The 19,955-nt window shown below is 43.3% G+C and overlaps 2 protein-coding genes across 2 annotated transcripts in view; one reads left to right on the top strand and one right to left on the bottom strand.

Moving 5' to 3' along the window:
- The window catches only part of LOC310746442 (scavenger receptor cysteine-rich domain-containing protein DMBT1-like), a gene marked incomplete at its 5' end in the record, with an annotated part of 40,476 nt that extends 28,290 nt beyond the window's left edge, over positions 1–12,186 (bottom strand). The window contains 4 exons of the mRNA XM_083580156.1: positions 4,109–4,450; positions 5,678–6,025; positions 6,995–7,342; positions 12,072–12,186. Of these exons, the coding sequence (XP_083436282.1) occupies positions 4,109–4,450; positions 5,678–6,025; positions 6,995–7,342; positions 12,072–12,186 (1,153 nt within the window). The remainder of the gene's footprint in view (positions 1–4,108; positions 4,451–5,677; positions 6,026–6,994; positions 7,343–12,071) is intronic.
- Positions 12,187–16,098: 3,912 nt separating this feature from the next.
- LOC310747353 (galactoside alpha-(1,2)-fucosyltransferase 2-like) lies at positions 16,099–17,103 on the top strand (the record flags this gene model as incomplete). The annotated part of the gene is made up of 1 exon (XM_083581718.1): positions 16,099–17,103. The coding sequence occupies one exon, from the start codon at positions 16,099–16,101 to the stop codon at positions 17,101–17,103; it is 1,005 nt and encodes a 334-aa protein (XP_083437844.1).
- Between the last annotated feature and the right edge of the window lie 2,852 nt (positions 17,104–19,955).

Raw genomic sequence — 19,955 nt, 5'->3', positions numbered from 1 at the left:
CACTTAGTATATAAGTAATCATAGTGTCCCCTTCATGGATCACTGCCTTGCTGTGGTGAAGGGGCTTGAATAACTCAGAGAAGCTATGAGCTATGCCATGCAGGGCCACCCAAGATGGACAGGTCATAGTGGAGAGTTTTGACCAAACGTGATCCACCTGGAGCAGGAACCGGCAAGCCACTCCAGCATCCCTGCCAAGCAAACTCCATGGACAAAGACAACAGGCATATAAAAGTTATGACGCTGGAAGATGAGCCCCCCAGGTCGGAAGGCGTCCAACATGCTACTGAGGAAGAGCGGAGGACAAGTACAAATAGATTCAGAGCTGATGAAGCGGCTGGGCCAAAGCCGAAAGGACGCTCCGTTGCTAATATGCATGGAAATGAAAGGAAAGTCCAATGCTGTAAAGAAAAATATTGTATAGGAACCTGGAATGTAAGAACCATGAACCTGGGTAAGTTGGATGTGGTCAAAAATGAGATGGCAAGAATAAATATTGACATCCTGGGCATCAGTGAACTAAAATGGACGGGAATGGGCGAATTCAGTTTGGAATGACCATCATATCTACTACTGTGGGCAAGAATCCCGTAAAAGAAATGGAGTGGCCCTCATAGTCAACAAAAGAGTGGCAAAAGCTGTACTGGGATGCAATCTCAAAAATGATAGAATCCAAGGCAGACCTTTTAACATCACAGTAATCCAAGTTTATGCACCAACCACTGGTGCTGAAGAAACTGAAATTGACCAATTCTATGAAGACTTACAACTCCTTATAGAAATGACACCAAAGAAGGATGTTCTGTTCATTATAGGGGATTGGAATGCTAAAGTAGGGAGTCAAGAGATAAAAGGAACAACTGGCAAGTTTGGCCTTGGAGTTCAAAACAAAGCAGGGCAAAGGCTAATAGAGTTCTGTCAAGAGAACAAGCTGGTCATCACAAACACGCTTTTCCAACAACACAAGAGACGACTCTACACGTGGACATCACCAGATGGGCAGCATCGAAATCAGATTGATTATATTCTCTGCAGCCAAAGATGGAGAAGCTCTGTACAGTCAGCAAAAACAAGACCTGGAGCTGACTGTGGCTCAGATCATCAGCTTCTTATAGCAAAATTCAAGCTTAAACTGAAGAAAGTAGGAAAAACCACTGGGCTGGTAAGATACAATCTAAGTCAAATCCCTTATGAGTACACAGTGGAAGTGAGGAACAGGTTTAAGGATTTAGATTTGGTGGACAGAGTGCCTGAAGAACTATGGACGGAGGCTCGTAACATTATACAGGAGGCAGCAACTAAAACCATCCCAATGAAAAAGAAATGCAAGAAAGCAAAGTGGCTGTCCAACGAGGCCTTACAAATAGCAAACAGCGGGGGAGAGAAGGCAAGCGAAATGTGAAGGAGATAGTGAAAGATACAGGAAATTGAATGCAGATTTCCAAAAAATAGCAAGGAGAGACAAGAAGGCCTTCTTAAACGAGCAATGCAAGGAAATAGAGGAAAACAATAGAATGGGAAAAACCAGAGATCTGTTCAAGAAAATTGGAGATATTAAAGGAACATTTCGTACAAAGATTACCAAAATAAAAGGCAAAAGTGGAAAGGACCTAACAGAAGCAGAAGACATCAAGAAGAGGTGGCAAGAATACACAGAGGAATTATACCAGAAAGAAATGGATGTCTCGTATACACCAGGTAGTGTGGTTGCTGACCTTGAGCCAGACATCCTGGAGAGTGAAGTCAAATGGGCCTTAGAAAGCACTGCAAATAACAAGGCCAGTGGAAGTGATGATATTCCAGCTGAACTATTTAAAATTTTAAAAGATGATGCTGTTAAGGTGCTACACTCAATATGCCAGCAAATTTGGAAAACTCAGCAGTGGCCAGAGGATTGGAGATGATCAGCCTACATCCCAATCCCAAAGAAGAGCAGTCCCAAAGAATGCTCCAACTACCGCACAATTGCACCCATTTCACACGCTAGCAAGGTTATGCTTAAAATTCTACAAGGCAGGCTTAAGCAGTATGTGGACCGAGAACTCCCAGAAGTGCAAGCTGGATTTCGAAGGGGCAGAGGAACCAGAGACCAAATTGCAAACATGCACTGGATTATGGAGAAAGCTAGAGAGTTCCAGAAAGGCATCTACTCTGCTTCATTGACTATGCAAAAGCCTTTGACTGTGTCGACCACAGCAAACTATGGCAAGTTCTTAAAGAAATGGGAGTGCCTGATCACCTCATCTGTTTCCTGAGAAATCTCTACGTGGGACAAGAAGCTACAGTTAGAACTGGATATGGAACAACTGACTGGTTCAATATTGGGAAAGGAGTACGACAAGGCTGTATATTGTCTCCCTGGTTATTTAACTTATATGCAGAATTCATCATGCGAAAGGCTGGGCTGGATGAATCCCAAGCCGGAATTAAGATCACCGGAAGAAATATCAGCAACCTCAGATATGCAGATGACACAACCTTGATGGCAGAAAGTGAGGAGGAATTAAAGAACCTTTTAATGAGGGTGAAAGAGGAGAGCGCAAAATATGGTCTGAAGCTCAACATCAAAAAAACGAAGAACATGGCCACTGGTCCCATCACCTCCTGGCAAATAGAAGGGGAAGAAATGGAGGCAGTGAGAGATTTTACTTTCTTGGGCTCCATGATCACTGCAGATGGTGATAGCAGTCACGAAATTAAAAGACGCCTGCTCCTTGGGAGAAAGGCGATGGCAAACCTAGACAGCGTCTTAAAAAGCAGAGACATCACCTTGCCAACAAAGGTCCGTATAGTTAAAGCCATGGTTTTCCCGGTAGTGATGTATGGAAGTGAGAGCTGGACCATAAAGAAGGCTGATTGCCGAAGAATTGATGCTTTTGAATTATGGAGGAGACTCTTGAGAGTCCCACGGACTGCAAGAAGATCAAACACATCCATTCTTAAGGAAATCAGCCCTGAGTGCTCACTGGAAGGACAGATCGTGAAGCTGAGGCTCCAATACTTTGGCCACCTCATGAGAAGAGAAGACTCCCTGGAAAAGACCCTGATGTTGGGAAAGATGGAGGGCACAAGGAGAAGGGAACGACAGAGGACGAGATGGTTGGATAGTGTCTTCGAAGCTACAAACATGAGTCTGAACAAACTGCGGGAGGCAGTGGAAGACAGGAGTGGCTGGCGTGCTCTGGTCCATGGAGTCACGAAGAGTCGGACACGACTAAACGACTAAACAACAACAACAACAACAATGTGTGTTTAGTTACAGGTTGGATAGCTGTAGTCTTGCCCCAGCAGGTTACAGAAACCCAAGAAATGCTTTCTGCAAGTGCTTCATTCAAGAATGGCAATTCATGGTGGTTCTTCCCTCTTAGATCTCTAGCTTCATTATTTGTCAGATCTCTCTTCAACCATATTCCACGAGAACTTTCCCCTTTGGGAGTTTTGCCTGCAGTCTTGCTGGCTCCCTGTTTCCCCTAAAATGCCATATAGGTGCCAACTTCAGGGATGGGTTGGGGTGGGAGGCTGGGCACCCACAAAGTCAATGAGCAAAGCCGGAGAGGGGCAGCCATCCAGCCTCTGCAGTAACACCTCCGAGACAAGTCTTTCAGCTCTGCCCTCCGCAGCCAGTCAGCGAGTCACCCTTTTCCAGGAGGGGAGGTGGCCTCGGACGCGGAGGCATCTGAGCCCCTCCCCACAAAAAAGGGTGCCTTGCTGGTGGCAGAGAGGAGGAAGAGGATCCGCCAGAAGACACAGATGTGTGTCATCACACACATGCACAACCTTGCATCACTTTTTTGGAGGAGCAGCTCTCCAAAAATGCGATGAAACATTGAGAGTCTTACATGTGACATTACACACACAAGATGCAGGCATGTTGCGGCGGTGGGCACCCATGATCCTGAGGGCAAGATGGCGGCCCTGCCATAAAGGACAATTCTGTGCCCTCAGTCTCTTCCCCCTCTATATGTCTCCAAATCATGTGATTTTGTATGATTTTTGACAACAATTATGGTCTGTGTTGTGAGAATAGGAACAGGTCTGGCAAAGCACTGGCACTGGCTGCCTTCAGGGACTGGGAAAGTGGAAATCAAGCCTTAGTTTATGAACTTACCTGAACACACAAGAACAGCATATTGACACGGGTTTAAGATTTTTGAAAGCCTTCCTTGGCACTGATGGATGGCTGATTCTGTTCCTGCGCAAATGCTGTCTCTTAGTGTGATAAAGTCAGTTCTTTTTCTCCATCGTTCCTCCTTTGTAGAGAGGATTACATCTCCACAGTCTAGCTGTTGGCATATAGCTCTGGCTTTCTCAATATTCATGCCATCGTCACAAACAATGTTCCATTGACCATTAAGGAAAATTTCAACCTTTCCACTGCAGCGACTTTGACCTTCCACCAGCCTGATTTCCACGGGGCCTAAACCTGCAATATCTGTTGAACGCTTCAGACCTGGGTGAAGCAAATTCAGGATAGTGGGTAAGAGGAGTGGGTAAGTTGTCCTTTGTGCAATTATGTTGAAAGTAGCATCAGGATAGAAAAAGTGGATAGCTTAAAAGGGCATAACTACTAGCTTGCTGGGTAAGATCAGCCAGATAAGACCACCCACAGCCTCTAGATGCCATTAGCTGCTCACAAGCCCCACATAGCAGTGGTGACCATCCTATATTCTTTGTCTTAAATGCCCAGTATCCTGCCTCTGACTGTGGAGGTTCCAATGAGCTATCCTGGCTGAAGTGTGTTGGTGGAGCCATTCCTCCATGCTAATGTACCTGCAGGACTGAGTGGGAGAAAAAGAAGCCAAGCAGTTTGAAGGTCTTTCATATGCCAAAGAACCATATTTATCACTAGTGAAGCTTGGTAATTTCGGACCATGGACATACATCTGCCAACCCTTCTGCAATCAGTTGTGGATCACACAGTGTTTCTCTCCACTGACCCACCCCGCCCCTGCTATTCCATGCTCTACATCTGCTTCTACATTCCTGATATGCAAGAAGAACAAAACAAGCAAATGGCAGTTTCCCAACCCTGACTGGGTTGACGGACTTGTTTATTGAGCAGTGATGCTGATTGGTTTGAGGGAAAGCTGGATGACATCTCAAACTACCCAGTGCATTCTTCCATTATTCTCCTCATGGCAAAAAGTCTGATCCTTTGGCGTGGTGTGGGGGTGTGGCACAACCTCTCCCACTCAGATTTAATTTCACAGCCTGAATTTGCCAGTATGTGGTTGAATCCAACCTGAAAAACCCAGGAACTGTCTGGCGGAGGCCGAAGTTTACTTTTTCTGGCAATAAGCATGTTTATTTTGGAATAAGCACCATTTTGGAATCAGTATGTGTGAAAATATATTTTAAAGAAATAACAAAATAAGCATCTGTTACCTTGTTTCAAGACGACTGGATGATTTCCTGACATATGTACACATACACATGGAATTTTTCTTCTGTTTTGACTTGTTATGGGTTTTTAAAAATCTTTTAAAGTATTCTATGGTTTCACTTTCCCTATTATGCTTTATTATGACTAATGCTGGGTTTTTCCTTTCGTTTTTCAGAATTGTAATCTGCTTTGAGATGCCTTCTTAGCCATGAAGAGCAGGCTGTAAATATTTGAAATAAATCCTGATAATGTGAAAACCAACATGTAGGATCAATTCATAGTTTATGAACTCACCTGAGCACACAACACCTGCATCCTGCTCATGTCTGCAGTCATGTTCTCCCCATGGCATTTTGGGACATTGATAGAGATTTGATTCTGTCCCTGTGCATCGGACATCATCCAGCCATATGGGGCCAGTGCCTCTTCCAAATTCTGCATTCTGTAGGGCTGATCCTGCATCTCCGCAGCCCAACTGCCGGCATACAACTCTGGCATCCTCAAGGTCCCAATAGTGACCGCATACTGTGCCCCACTGGCCATTATGCAGCAATTCAACTCTTCCCCTGCAGTGATTTGAACCATTCACCAGCCTGATTTCCACTCGACTTGAGTCTTCAGCATCTGAATCTAACGTCATGCCTGAGGAAAGGAAATTCCAGAGAGTGAGGTAGCACATGAGACAAGATGTAGTTCTCTTCTGCACGATCATTTTGAAAGCGGGACAGTGGATAAGATAAAGGGACAAGCCATAAGGCTAAAAATAGCCCTGCTTCCTGTGAGGCAGGCTTTTTGCTTTGAGAATTCAGGCAGATTGAAGGGGAGACTTGGAAAAGTGGAAGAGAGGCTAGGGGAAAAGCAGTATTTTTTATATTTGATTTAAGTGACTTAAAAAAATATGAATCAAAATAGAGATGCAGTATGTACTTCTCCTTATTTGTTTGTTTTGTAACACAATAAAATATTTAATGAAAACTATTTTTTTTAAAAAACCAACATCAACCCTGGGGCTATGTTTCTGACTGTTCTTGGGGTTAATTCCATATCAAAGAACTACAGTTTCTCCAAATTTAATGCTCAGAAGTGTAAAAACAAAAGTTATGACCAAAAGAGTGAATGGAAGTGAATGGCAGTTCTGAAGATTCGGAGTTCAGAATCTGAATTTGGATTGCCAAGCCTAGACTCTACCTGCATCAGGGGGCAGGGCTTGCACAGTGCTTTATTTACCACTTCAGAGAGCCAGCTGTCCCCTCATTCTCCTTTTACCTGTCAACAATACTTTCAAAAGAAAAAAAAATCACCATCTAGAAAGTAGCTAGTAAATTAATCTTGGGAAGACTTGGTCACATCTGGGATTGACAATTTTATTACTGGTCTCTGATTTGGGGTTTTAAAAGCAATTGGTCATGTACGCATTGTGAGGTAATTATGCTTCTTTCCAGCCCATGAAAAGCTTCACTTGCAAGATCTTGCATATCAGGCTGGCCTAAAAGGAACAGGATTCATTCAGGATACATTTTCTGGTCAACTGACAACTCTAATGTACATGACAATGTACATGATAATGTAAAAAGCAAACAAAAGAAGGCTTGACATAAGTGATCAACTTACCTGAGCAGACAACACCAGCATCTTCCTCATGTGTGCAGTCATGCTCTCCCCAGTTGCTTGCAGGACACTGACTGAGTTCTGATTCTGTCCCTGAGCATCGGACCTCATCCAGCCAGATGGGTCCAGTTCCCCCCCAAAATTGTGCTTCAAGTGTGGCTGATATTGCAGGTCCACATCTTAGCTGTTGGCACACAACTGTGGCTTCCTCGATGCCCCAGTCGTCATCACAAATGGTGCCCCATTGGCCATTATGGAGAAATTCAACCATTCCATTGCAATGACTTGTACCATATACCAGCCTAATCTCCAGCTGTCCCGCTTCTGCAATAGATGAGTCCAGCACCATACCTGGGCAAACCCAAGTTCAGAGAACCAGTTAGCAAGTCAGATGAGATTTCTCCCCACCTATACCAATTTTTAAAATAGCATCAGGAAAGAAAAAGTGGAGGATAAAGGGCTGTGACTGTTGTCTATTTGCAGATTAGTTGCGCCGCAGAGAGCTTGCTGGGGAGACCACACATTACAAGGAACTCAAAATAACTTTAGCTAGGCTTTAATAACAAAAACAAAAACTCCTTTTACATTATAATATATCAATAAGCATGACCCAACCACCAGGGTACTGAGAGAGCTAGGTGCTGCTCTTTATATACTATGCCCAATTGCTGACACAGCTTAATTAAGACAACTTAACAGCACCTGCTATACTGCTTCACAGCTGTAAAACTAGGTCACGTTATTTGCTCTGGCCCTTAAAGACATACACATCTTGTGGAACGATAACGAACCTTCAAATTTAAAGAAACCATTCAACAGTGACAACTGTCTTGCTGGCCGGAAAATATCTGTTTGTTTGTTTGTTTGTTTTGGGGAAAATTGGCAAAACAAACAAAAGAGGAAGAAGAAACAACAACAAGGACAAAATATTCTTCTGGTCCTGCATGTGGCTCTTTGTAATGATAATCCAGACTTTTCCCCTCCACTGGTTGCATACACTCAACCTGGGTATCAAACATATTCCAGTGAGACTTAATTCGATTCCTTAAGTGCAATTTTTAAAAACTGTGGGAGACAACCAGCAAGGATATTATGAGATGGAAATTGGAAGATTTCACTCTAATGGATAGACTAGCTCTAACCAAAATGGTTATCCTCACTATATTGAGGTATTCAGTGCTCCCCCCCCCTTGAAAAATAGGTGCTGGTACTCACCATGAAGTTGTTATACTAAGTGCTACACTTTTTAACAACAATAATAACAGAGGTGCCAGTACTGCGTACCCTTGGGTACCCCCTTAAAAAAAAAAAAGAACACTGGAATCATTTATTCCAAACGCTTCCAGTCTGGATTTTCCCTAAACGATTAGCCATTTGATGGAGAAGTCTTCATTCTTTTAATTTTCCTCAACAGAGACCGAGTACTGGGTAGAAATTTCTTCATTTTTCAGCTCAAGAGGGAGGGTGCTATTTTTGGAGCTATATCTCCAATTTAGGTGGCAGATTGTCAGGAACAAGCGCTGGGTTCACGCAGAACTGGAAAGGTAGATAGCACTCCCTTTTGATGGCTCCCAAAAAATTTTTTGGACTAAACTAGTCTTTCAGTGTTGGCTCGGAAAAGCTGCTGTGCTAGTGCCTGCATTGTCTCCTTCGATTCCTTAGGCATTGCACCCCACTTTTTATCATAAATGCCATGCTGATGGTGTCAGTGGGAGGCATGCCAAATAACTTTATCACTGATGTGATTTCTATGACAAAATGCCACTCCTGTTTCCAAGCAGGAGCTAAGAGACAGGTTAGGGGACACCCATTTACCATGGCTGTTGTGCTGCCAATTTCCATATTTTAAATAAAAATGATCCTATGGGAAGCCACCATCCACTGATTATCGGATTTTTATGACTTAGTAAAATGTAGCATTTCATAAAATTTATGTACCGCTTGGTTGGAAAACAAATCAAATAACAGTTTAAAAAGCAACTAGGATTTGGGAAAGTGTTTTATCTTTTTTAACACTGGTGTGTGTGTGTGTGTGTATTTTTATTGGACAGGGCCTCTGTGGAAACTACAATAAACTTTTCCTCCCTAGCTGCAGTTTCTAGGAAAATCACTCACCCTCATCTCAACTAGGCTTGAGGAAACTGTGTCATCTATACAGTGGTACCTCGGGTTAAGTACTTAATTCGTTCCGGAGGTCCATACTTAACCTGAAACTGTTCTTAACCTGAAGCACCACTTTAGCTAATGGGGGCTCCTGCTGCCGCCGTGCCGCCGGAGCACGATTTCTGTTCTCAGCCTGAAGCAAAGTTCTTAACCTGAAGCACTATTTCTGGGTTAGAGGAGTATGTAACCTGAAGCGTATGTAACCTGAGGTACCACTGTACTGTCAATGCTCCTGTGGCTTCAGCTGGTATCTTTGAGATTGCCATACTCAGGCCAGCACCACCCATTGATTCAACTCAACTCTCCTGTATCATCTTTTCTCTAAGGGGTACAGTCCACAGCTGGGTTACTACTAGGTGTTTAATATTTTCACTGCCACTGCATATACAAAGCTCCTGAATGATGACTACTTCTAGCATGGCTGGTCAATTATTATTACTATGATTATTAATTAAAATTCTATACCACCCTTCATCTGAAGATCACAGGGTGGTCTACAATAAAAAAGCAAAGAATAAGGGTAAAGGTAAAGGGGACCCCTGACCATTAGGTCCAGTCGTGGCCAACTCTGGGGTTGCGGCGCTCATCTCGCATTACTGGCCGAGGGAGCCAAAGTACAGCTTCCGGGTCATATGGCCAGCATGGCTAAGCCATTTACCTTCCCTCCGGAGCAGTACCTATTTATCTACTTGCACTTTGATGTGCCTTTGAACTGCTAGGTTGGCAGGAGCAGGGACCGAGTAACGGGAGCTCGCCCCGTCGCGGGAATTCGAACCGCCAACCTTCTGATCAGCAAGTCCTAGGCTCTGTGGTTTAAACCACAGTGCCACCTGCGTCCTAAAGTAAAAAATACACACCATAATAACAGACAGAAATAATACCCCCCCCAGTATTCAACTCTCTTTCAAAACTCCTATCCAATCACCACTCACTTCCAACATCACAACCACACAATTTCCCCCTAACTGACCTAATATACTTGCCTACACATTTTGCACAATACATACCATCACATACAAGTTCACCATAATCAGTAGTTGTACAATATCATGAACACAGGCAGCAGAACCTCATACATGGCAAAGGGGGAGCTGTCAAATATGAAAAATGATGTCAAATATGAAAAATTGATGTCAAATATGAAAAATGTCATCTTCCTGGCTCAGTTCCTGACCCACATAAAGAGTCTCCCCACTTTCTCTTCCTTGCTGCTGCTCCTGTCTATCAACTCTGTAGAACGTGATCCTTCCTAGCTCTGGCTGGAAAACTGGAAGAAATCTTCAGCCAGGGTTGGAAATCTCAAGAGAACAAAGAATGCAAAAGCTGGAGAATACCCAACACTCATTCTGGGTGCTTGATGGTGTAAGTTGCAAATATACAAAGACTAAGCAGAGCTAAAACTAGATAAGAGTTCCCTCTCTCCACAAGAGTGTAGCGCCTGGGAGAGACAGTCTGTGGAAAGAGGCCGTAAAATGCTCCATTTGCTTTCAACCTCCACTGGAAGAGATTGCTCACTTGGAGCTGCCTGGAGTCCTGCATCCTGACCCTCTTCATTACTTTCCCCTAGGTATGGTAGCAGTGGCTCAAAATTTGGAAGGAAGATTGGGAAAGGAGTACGACAAGGCTGTATATTGTCTCCCTGCTTATTTAACTTATATGCAGAATTCATCATGCGAAAGGCTGGGATGGATGAATCCCTAGCCGGAATTAAGATTGCCGGAAGAAATATCAACAACCTCAGATATGCAGATGACACAACCTTGATGGCAGAAAGTGAGGAGGAATTAAAGAACCTTTTAATGAGGGTGAAAGAGGAGAGCGCAAAATATGGTCTGAAGCTCAACATCAAAAAAACGAAGATCATGGCCACTGGTCCCATCACCTCCTGGCAAATAGAAGGGGAAGAAATGGAGGCAGTGAGAGATTTTACTTTCTTGGGCTCCATGATCACTGCAGATGGTGACAGCAGCCACAAAATTAAGACGCCTGCTTCTTGGGAGAAAAGCAATGACAAACCTAGATAGCAGCTTAAAAAGCAGAGACATCACCTTGCCGACAAAGGTAAAAGCTATGGTTTTCCCAGTAGTGATGTATGGAAGTGAGAGCTGGACCATAAAGAAGGCTGATCGCTGAAGAATTGATGCTTTTGAATTATGGTGTTGGAGGAGACTTTTGAGAGTCCCATGGACTGCAAGAAGATAAAACCTCTTCATTCTGAAGGAAATCAGCCCTGAGTGCTCACTGGAAGGACAGATAGTGAAGCTGAGGCTCCAATACTTTGGTCACCTCATGAGAAGAGAAGACTCCCTGGAAAAGACCCTGATGTTGGGAAAGATGGAGGGCACAAGGAGAAGGGGACGACAGAAGACAAGATGGTTGGATAGTGTTCTCAAAGCTACCAGCATGAGTTTGACCAAACTGCAGGAGGCAGTGGAAGACAGGAGTGCCTGGCGTGCTCTGGTCCATGGGGTCATGAAGAGTCGGACACGACTAAACGACTAAACAACGACAACAAAAGCACTCAGAAATGTGTTTGAAAGCAAGCATCTGCTCTGGCAGGAACCGACGGAGATGCCAAACCTATAAAGGTCGACCAGAGGGAAAGCTGGGTGGAGCTGCAGAACCAGTGAGGTCAGGGTTGGCAAGTACAGCTGGCCATTAAGATGTCAGAAAAACAGCCTTGGGAGAAAGGGAGGCCATGGCACTGAGCTCCTGTTTTGTCCCGTCCCACTACCCTCCCAAATTAATATTCTCTTGTCTGCTGATACTCAACTCCAAGTACTCGCCTCTGACCAGGCAGCCACCATTCTGGAAAGGAGAGGATTCTATTAATAAAAAGGTATCTGAACAGCAGGAACCAAAGCTGGGTCTCTGGTCCTCCCACCCAGCCACTGCACTGATCATCAGTGATACTAACCCAGGAAGAAAATGCTGAAAGAGAACTTCATGCTGAAAGACCATTCAGCCAAGTAGCCAGGGGTGTCCTTTTCTAATGTCCCATGAAGGAAGATCTCCTCTGGAGGCTGCGGCATTTGAACTATCACACTCGCCTGCAGCGTAGCTGTTTCCTATCATATATCGTTTCCTTTGATCTGAGGAGATGGGTTGCCTTTTTAACCAACCAGCACCCCATGACAAAAAAACTTCTCTTATCAGTGTGCAGTCACTGCATGCAAGAAGTAGGAGCCCACAAATGGACATATTTTTCATGCTGTGTTTAGCCTGGACTATGTGAACATGTGTTTTCTGATGCCTCCTCAAGCAGATTATTGGATCCTTAGGAGCACTGCTGTGGTGAATGAGATTGAATCTCACTTTAATATTTTGAAGCTGGGGTGGGGTGAGGGGTGGATCTGGATTCTGTCTCATGTTAAACCTCCAAGGTATACTTTTCCAGGATGTGCGGAATCACCTAGTTACCAGACCAAGTTACTTAAGCGACTTAGTGTATCCAAATATATATAAAAAATTAAAAAATTGTCCAGTAGCACCTTAGAGACCAACTAAGTTTGTTCTTGGTATTTGAAGAAGTGTGCATGCACACAGAAGCTTATACCAAGAACAAATTTAGTTGGTCTCTAAGGTACTAGTGGACAATTTATTTATTTATTTATTTATTTATTTATATGTATTTCGACTGCATCAGACCAACAGTGCTACCTACCTGAATCTTAGTGTATCCAGTCACAGAACAAAGCAGCTGATGAGTTTGTGAGCTCCTGGGACTTTGAAGAAGATATCAGCCTTCCAGTAGCCTGGTTCAAAGAACATGCCACGCCCAAACTTGACTTAGCCGGTAAAGGAACCCTGGACGATGAAGTCCAGTCAAAGAGACTTTCCGGGTCATGTGGCCAGAATGACTAAACCGCTTTTGGTGCAACGGGACACAGTGACGGAAACCAGAGTGCACGGAAACACCATTTAGACCACAGAGCCATATGAACATGAGAAGTGAGTGCCCTGATAAGGCTGCTAAGCAATGGCAACAGATTTGGGAGATACAGGAGCAAGAACAGCAGCTTCACCCTTCAACTTCCTCTTCTACTTTTAACCGATTCACTAAATCATTTCTGCGTAGACTTGCTGAAACAAACAAAAATTACAATGTGATAACTATATCCCTGAAATCTTCAGCTGGGTTTCATGATGAGTCTGTACAGAAGTCAAACTCACTTGTAAAAATTATGTTAACAGCAGTCAGTGTAAAGCAGTTACCCATGGCCCTTCCTTATACTATTGCAGTATCGTTTGAATCTTGTTAGGTTGCTTCTCTCTAGCATTTTTGTCTTATCCTGCTATGGCTGTTTGCTAATGCAATAAAGGTTTGATGATGATTGCAGTATCCAGGGAGCGCGACTCACAATCCCACATATAGGCAGAGAAAACAAAGCTTGACTTTTCTTGAATTCTGACCTGATAGAACATCTTTGGAGAATCACTGCAGGTTAGTTCTCCAATTTAATCCTTCAATTATCAGCAGCTGAGGGATAGTGCTGGGTGATCTCTTTGCTCGTGTGTGTGTGTGTGTGTGTGTGTGAGAGAGAGAGAGAGAGAGAGAGAGAGAGAGAGAGAGAGAGAGAGAAGACCAAAAGGAAGGAAAGTCTAGGTGCGAGAGAAGTTGAACAATGAAGAAAATGGAGTGTTGTTTGGCAGGTGAAGCTGAGAGACAGAGACATCACATTTCCATCCAATAAATTGCACCCCCAAAGTCCAAGCACTGCAGTTGTTCCTCCTAGCCTGTAAGGCTGGAATTCTAAATACGTATCATTCTAGGGGGCTACATATTAACTATATATGAATTAAAATTGCTTTGTAAGACCAATTTCTTTACTAAATTCAGATTATAAATTATTTGCAGGGATATTGGCTAATAGATTTAAAAAGATTTTGAGAAGAATTATCAATGGTGATCAAGCGGGCTTCCTTCCAGGGAGGCAAATGTATAATAACACAAGAATGGTGATTAACATATTAGAATATTTAGCCATGAGGCCTGATACAAAAAGCTGCACTGATGCTGGTAGATGCCGAAAAGCTTTTGATAATGTGTCCTCGGAATTTATGGTGAAAACTATCAATGTAATGGAGTAAGAGAGAAAATAGGATGCGGCATAAAAACGATATGTAAAAATCAAAAAGCCAAATTAATATTTCTAAAGGCACCAGGCAAGTCTGCCCGCTATCACCACTTTTATATATAACAATATTGGAAACATTATTAAAGGAAATTAGAGAAGAAACAAGAATAAAAGGAATCAAATTGGGATATAGATCTTACAAATGAAAAGCATTTGCTGACGACCTCATCATTACGGCAGAAAACCCAACAGAAAGGGGGGCCACTAGGTGGCGCATCGGAAGATGGCTGACAGTAACATCTCTCCGACCCACACGAGGTAATTTGGAGGCTATGATGGGGGTAATTAGCCTCCTTAACCCCCCCCAGGATGGTGGGGGGGACGGCCCTTGCCTGCTGTGCCCTATACCACCCCCGAATTTGTGGGGGTGGGGGCACTAGGCACAAAGCCCTCCTGTGGGATTTCGGCACTCCTGAACGCCGTCCCTGATCCGCCTGCTAGTTGCAAGCATCTTCAAAAGAAACAATTTGGACGAGATAAATTGCACATGCTTCGAGGAAAAAGGGGAGTAAAGACTGCTGACAGAAGAGATCTCTGATAACAAGACAAGAATAAAATATGAGAAGATACGTCAAGATACGGTATGACTTGAGGGGGGAGGGGAAAAAAAACCTGCCTTTCATTACGTGATTTAAGAAGAATCCCCTCCCCAAATGAGTCAGGAACTAAGGACTTAAGCTGTGGATTTAAGGCTGTGTGGAGATAAACTTTCGAACCAAAGCAATGTTTCAAGACGAAGCTGGAAAGCTAAGAGTTTTGGAATGACGGAGTTAAAAATGCCGTCGCCATTTTGGGAGGCATTGTTGGAGCTCTTGGGCCTGGGAGGAGAAAGAGAGAAATAGAGTTGTTTACATACGTCTCGGTGGGACTTATGTGACAAATGCCAAATTTATGATGGAAAGAGCGATGTTATCTACGAAGGAGATATATGGAAACCATCTGGACTTAGTGGAGGAACGGGAAATCCACACAGGATTATTATTTTGCTTATCGGCTTAAGGAGACTAACAGAAGAGATCGTAAAGGAAAAATAGAAATTATATGAACAAGATATGATGTGGAAACACCAAGATAAGACTGAATAGAATTATGAATTTTGTTTGGACTGATTGGGACTGATTTGGACATTAACGCAGTAATAAGAAGATGATCTGAATCCCCCTTTGGATCTTGAAGTATGGGTTCCCCCAACAAAATTTAAAAAAATTTGGCTTTGTAATTTAGAATTTATTTGATGTGATTTAATTTGACGTGATTGGCCAGTTAATAAAAATTATTAAAAAAAAGAAAAGAAAGAAAACCCAACAGAAAGTATAACAGAAGCAATGGCAAAAATGAATAAATTTGGACAGGTTTCGGGCTTTAAATTGAATAAAAATAAAACAAAATTATTAGTGAAAAATATGAATGAACAAGAAAGAATAGAGCTAGTAAATAAGATATGGCTAACGATTACAAACCAAGTTAAATATTTAGTAATCTGGATTACGGTAAAAAACATAAATTTATCTAATGATAACTATACCCAAATATGCATAGAAATAAAAAAAGACCTGGAAATTTGGAGTAGGCTAAATTCTTTGCTATGGGGAAGGATAGCTACAATAAAGATGACATATCGGTGGTTGTGATCTGTGTGTAGATCCTACCTGTCTTTTCACTCTACTTTGCTCTTCCTTTAGGTGTTCCTATTGTGCAGCTATGCATCTCCCACAAAGATGTTCCTTCAGCCAACGTGCCCTCTTATTCTTCCTCTACTTTTTCAGTCTCCTGTCCCTCTCTGCATTTTTGCATCTATATGACAAGATGCCATATCAGAGGTGGAGGATCAGCTTCAAGAATTCATCTAATTTCCCAGGGAGGGGACATCCAGCTTCCCTCATTACCACCACCACCACCTGTAATTCTTTCAGGTCATCCTCTAAGATCATAGATAGTGGCATATGGACAGTGAACTCTGCTGGCCGTTTTGGGAACCAGATGGGGCAATATGCCACCCTCTATGCCTTAGCCAAGATGAATGGACATCAAGCTTATATTTATCCCGCCATGCACAAGTACCTCTCACCAATGTTCCAAATCACTTTACCAGTGCTCCATGCTGAAGTGGCTAAAAAGATCCGCTGGAAGAACTTCCCTCTGCATAATTGGATGTCAGAGGATTATAAACACATCAAAGGCCAGTACGTCCGGCTGACGGGCTACCCATGGTCTTACACCTTTTTTCAGCATATCCGCCAAGAGATACTTCAGCAGTTCTCCTTCCATGACCACATCAAGGAAGAAGCCAATCAATATCTTCAGGAGCTACGGGGGCAGCACCGGGAGGTGACATATGTTGGCGTGCATGTCCGCAGAGGGGATTATGTCCATGTGATGCCCAGCTGGAAAGGTGTGGTGGCTGACAGAGGCTATTTGGAGAAAGCCATGAACTATTTCAGAGAGAAGTACCCCAATCCCATCTTTGTGGTGACCAGCAATGGGATGGAGTGGTGCAAAGAAAACATCAATGCCTCCAGGGGGGATGTGTATTTTTCTGGGGATGGGCGCGAGTCCTCTCCAGGGAGGGATTTTGCTCTCCTTGCTCATTGCAACCACACAATAATGACAATTGGCACTTTTGGCCTCTGGGCCGGCTACCTGGCTGGTGGGAAGACAATCTACTTGGCCAACTACACCCTCCCAGACTCACCTGTCCGCAAGCGCTTCAAGCCCTCAGCAATTTTTTTGCCTGAATGGATTGGGATTCCAGCAGACCTCTCCCCTCTGCTGTCCAAGAAATCTTCTCAAGTCCAGAAGCCAGAAGTTTGAGCAGATAGCTGCTGATTCTTGTCTAATTAGATACACTGTGTTCAGGCAATTGGCTAAATACTGTAGGTGAATACTGAAGAGCAGTGCTGGATTTACATATAAACAAGCTATAGCTTAGTGCTACACTCTCTTTGGGGCTCCAATTAAATGGGGAGGGGGGAAACTGGCTATACATTTTCAAAATATAAGATAAAAAAACAAATAAAATAAAACCTACATACAGCAACAGTGTATTGTGTTGTGTAGGCTACTATTTGTTATGTGCAGATGGCTTTAGATACCTATTAGGTCCATAAATTACCATATAGCATATATTCAACACAAAAAACCAGTGGCAATTTGTTGTTGACAAAGGACAGCTGGACATATAAATGGCCCCATTACCTTCAGTAGCTTAGGGCCTCATCTAACCTAAATCCAGCCCTGCTGAAGAGTTCCCTGGGAGGTTATGCAAGCCCTATTAAAATTATATTTTAATTAGAAGTCTTATTACAAAGAAGTAGCAGCAAGTTGTAAGATAAAATAACAACAGCAGCAGCAGCAACAACAACAACCAGGCACACAACTCTACTTGAGGGGTTGTCAAAGAGACAATAGTCTCTAGAACAGTGGTCTTCAACCAGTCCAGACCCAGAACAAGGGATTCACTTCTACATTTTCACTTTTAATTTAAAATTAATAGCACTAGGATATACCACATATCACACACAGGGATATTGGCATGATTCCCCCCCCCCCCCCAGTGCAAGTGAATCAATCTTTCATGTATTATTAGTTAAACTTTTGAAGCCTTTCAGTGGTTGCATTCTCTCTTTGATTTCTGGGACCATTTCTTTGGTGAAGGTAAGTGACCATCACAATTAGCTTTGCATTTGCTTATCTAAAAAATCCTTTCTGTCATTTTCTCACTTTCCCTAACTTTCAGCACCTCCTTTCTCTCTTTGTCACCTGCTGGTGCTTTTTTCTCCAACTCCCTTCCAGCAGTTCTTTTGTCCTCCATCCTGACTTCCTCCTTCCGCTTTCTCAGCCTTTTTTCCGTTGCCACTTACTCTCATCTCACCATCTTGAACAGTCCTTCGTATCACAAGCCATCTGCCTGTTGCCTTTTTTTTTTAAAAAAACCACATACAGAAATTTGGAGAACCAAACATAGACTGGAAATGTGAGAACCCAAAATTCCCAGATTTGCCCATTCCCAACTGGGAACAGCAGTTGGATTTACTGCTTTGTAAAGTTAAAATTTAAAGACTCATTTCCCATTTGACCAGGCAGATTCTCCCAGATGTTAGTGTGCCAACATTGTTTTATGATCATCTACCTAGTGCCCTGAGAAGGCTGCTAAGCAATGGCAACAGATTTTGGAGATACAGGAGCAGGAATAGCTGCTTCACCCTCCAACATCCTCTTCCACTTTTAACTGAATAACTAAATCATTTGCGCGACAGGCCTAGACCCCCCCAACCCTGGGTGACACCCGAGTGGAATAATGACTCAAGACAACGTGTTTATGGGATTAAAATTTGGCCACAAGTTTAGTAAAGCTTCAGGGAGACCTTGGCTCAGGCATTGGGCATTTATCCCTCCCAATCCCTGGCTGGGAATCTGAGGAACATCAGGGTTATCCAGAATGTGTGGGGATTGGGCTGGCTCCGGAGAACATATGTTCAAGCAGAGAGCCTGCCCCCCATTTTGCCGCCGTCGCAGAGGAGAGCAATGACAACCTCTCAGTGTATGGCCAATTCCTCCCTTCAAGACCCCTTTAACGGGGAACCCTGGGATCACTGCCGCAAGGGGTACATGGGTCACCACTTCCAGCCCTCCCCCCCCCATTTGGGAAGACAAACTAAAGGATTCCGCCCAAGGCCTGAAACCGCCAAAGTTGTGACATTTTGCTACAGGGAAGGCAAACCCAGCTAATACAGGAAAATTCCTTTCTGGCCCTTCAACAGCGACCACAGCATAGCAGTGCCCGTGTACCTGTGGAGAAGAGGTTAACCTGCAAAAGAAGGCTTAACTGAGGGAGGGCAGGTGGGAGAAGCTCTGGGTCCGACTGAGAACTCCCATATAAGTTCTGCCCACTATTGCGTGGGCTGGGTGATCCCTCCCCCTACCTGACCACCTCTCTCCTGGCAACGCCTCCCCAGCTGGGATTGTGTAACTGGCAGAGGGAGGCGGCTACCTCCAGGTGTCCAGTCGGCGGGGGGGGGGGGCAATCCAGGCTGTACTGCCGGGAGCCACATGGGATCATGGGGGCTGTGCACGACCACGCAAAAGGTGACCCCCATTTGATGTGAGGAGTGGTCATTCTGCGTAGACCTTCTGAAACAAACAGAAAATTACAATGTGATAACTATATCCCTGAAATCTTCAGCTGTGTTGCGGTGATCAGAAAACAAGATAATCTTTTTTTTTTTTAAAGATATTTATTGAGATTTTCCATTTTATACAAATCAAAAAGAAAAAGAAAAAAGAGAGAAAAAAGATTAAAAAGAAAAAATATTAAAAACACATAAATTTCATGTCATATTTTCCAATAACATATTTCCTTGACCTCCTCATACCTCCCCTTCTTGTATTCCAGTTCAAATTATTCATCCAGCAAATCCTTATCTCATAGCATTACAGCTATAAACCTTATTTTCAATCCATCTTCTTAAATTATTGTAACTTATAGAAAACAAGATAATCTTCTGAAACATACACCAGAGGCATTACTTCGTGGCTGACATTTATTATGAATTATTCTAATTAGAGAACCCCTCTTGGACTGTTTGTCTGAAAAGGAAAAGGAATGAATTTGAGACATTTGTGTCTGAAGATTGGGAAAATATTACTTAACAGAAAGCAGAACA

The sequence above is a fragment of the Podarcis filfolensis genome (assembly GCF_964270895.1).
Source record: "Podarcis filfolensis genome assembly, chromosome: 13".
Lineage (NCBI taxonomy): Eukaryota > Metazoa > Chordata > Lepidosauria > Squamata > Lacertidae > Podarcis > Podarcis filfolensis.
Note: the sequence above shows the minus strand (reverse complement) of the source record. Positions and strands in the feature narration are given on the sequence as shown.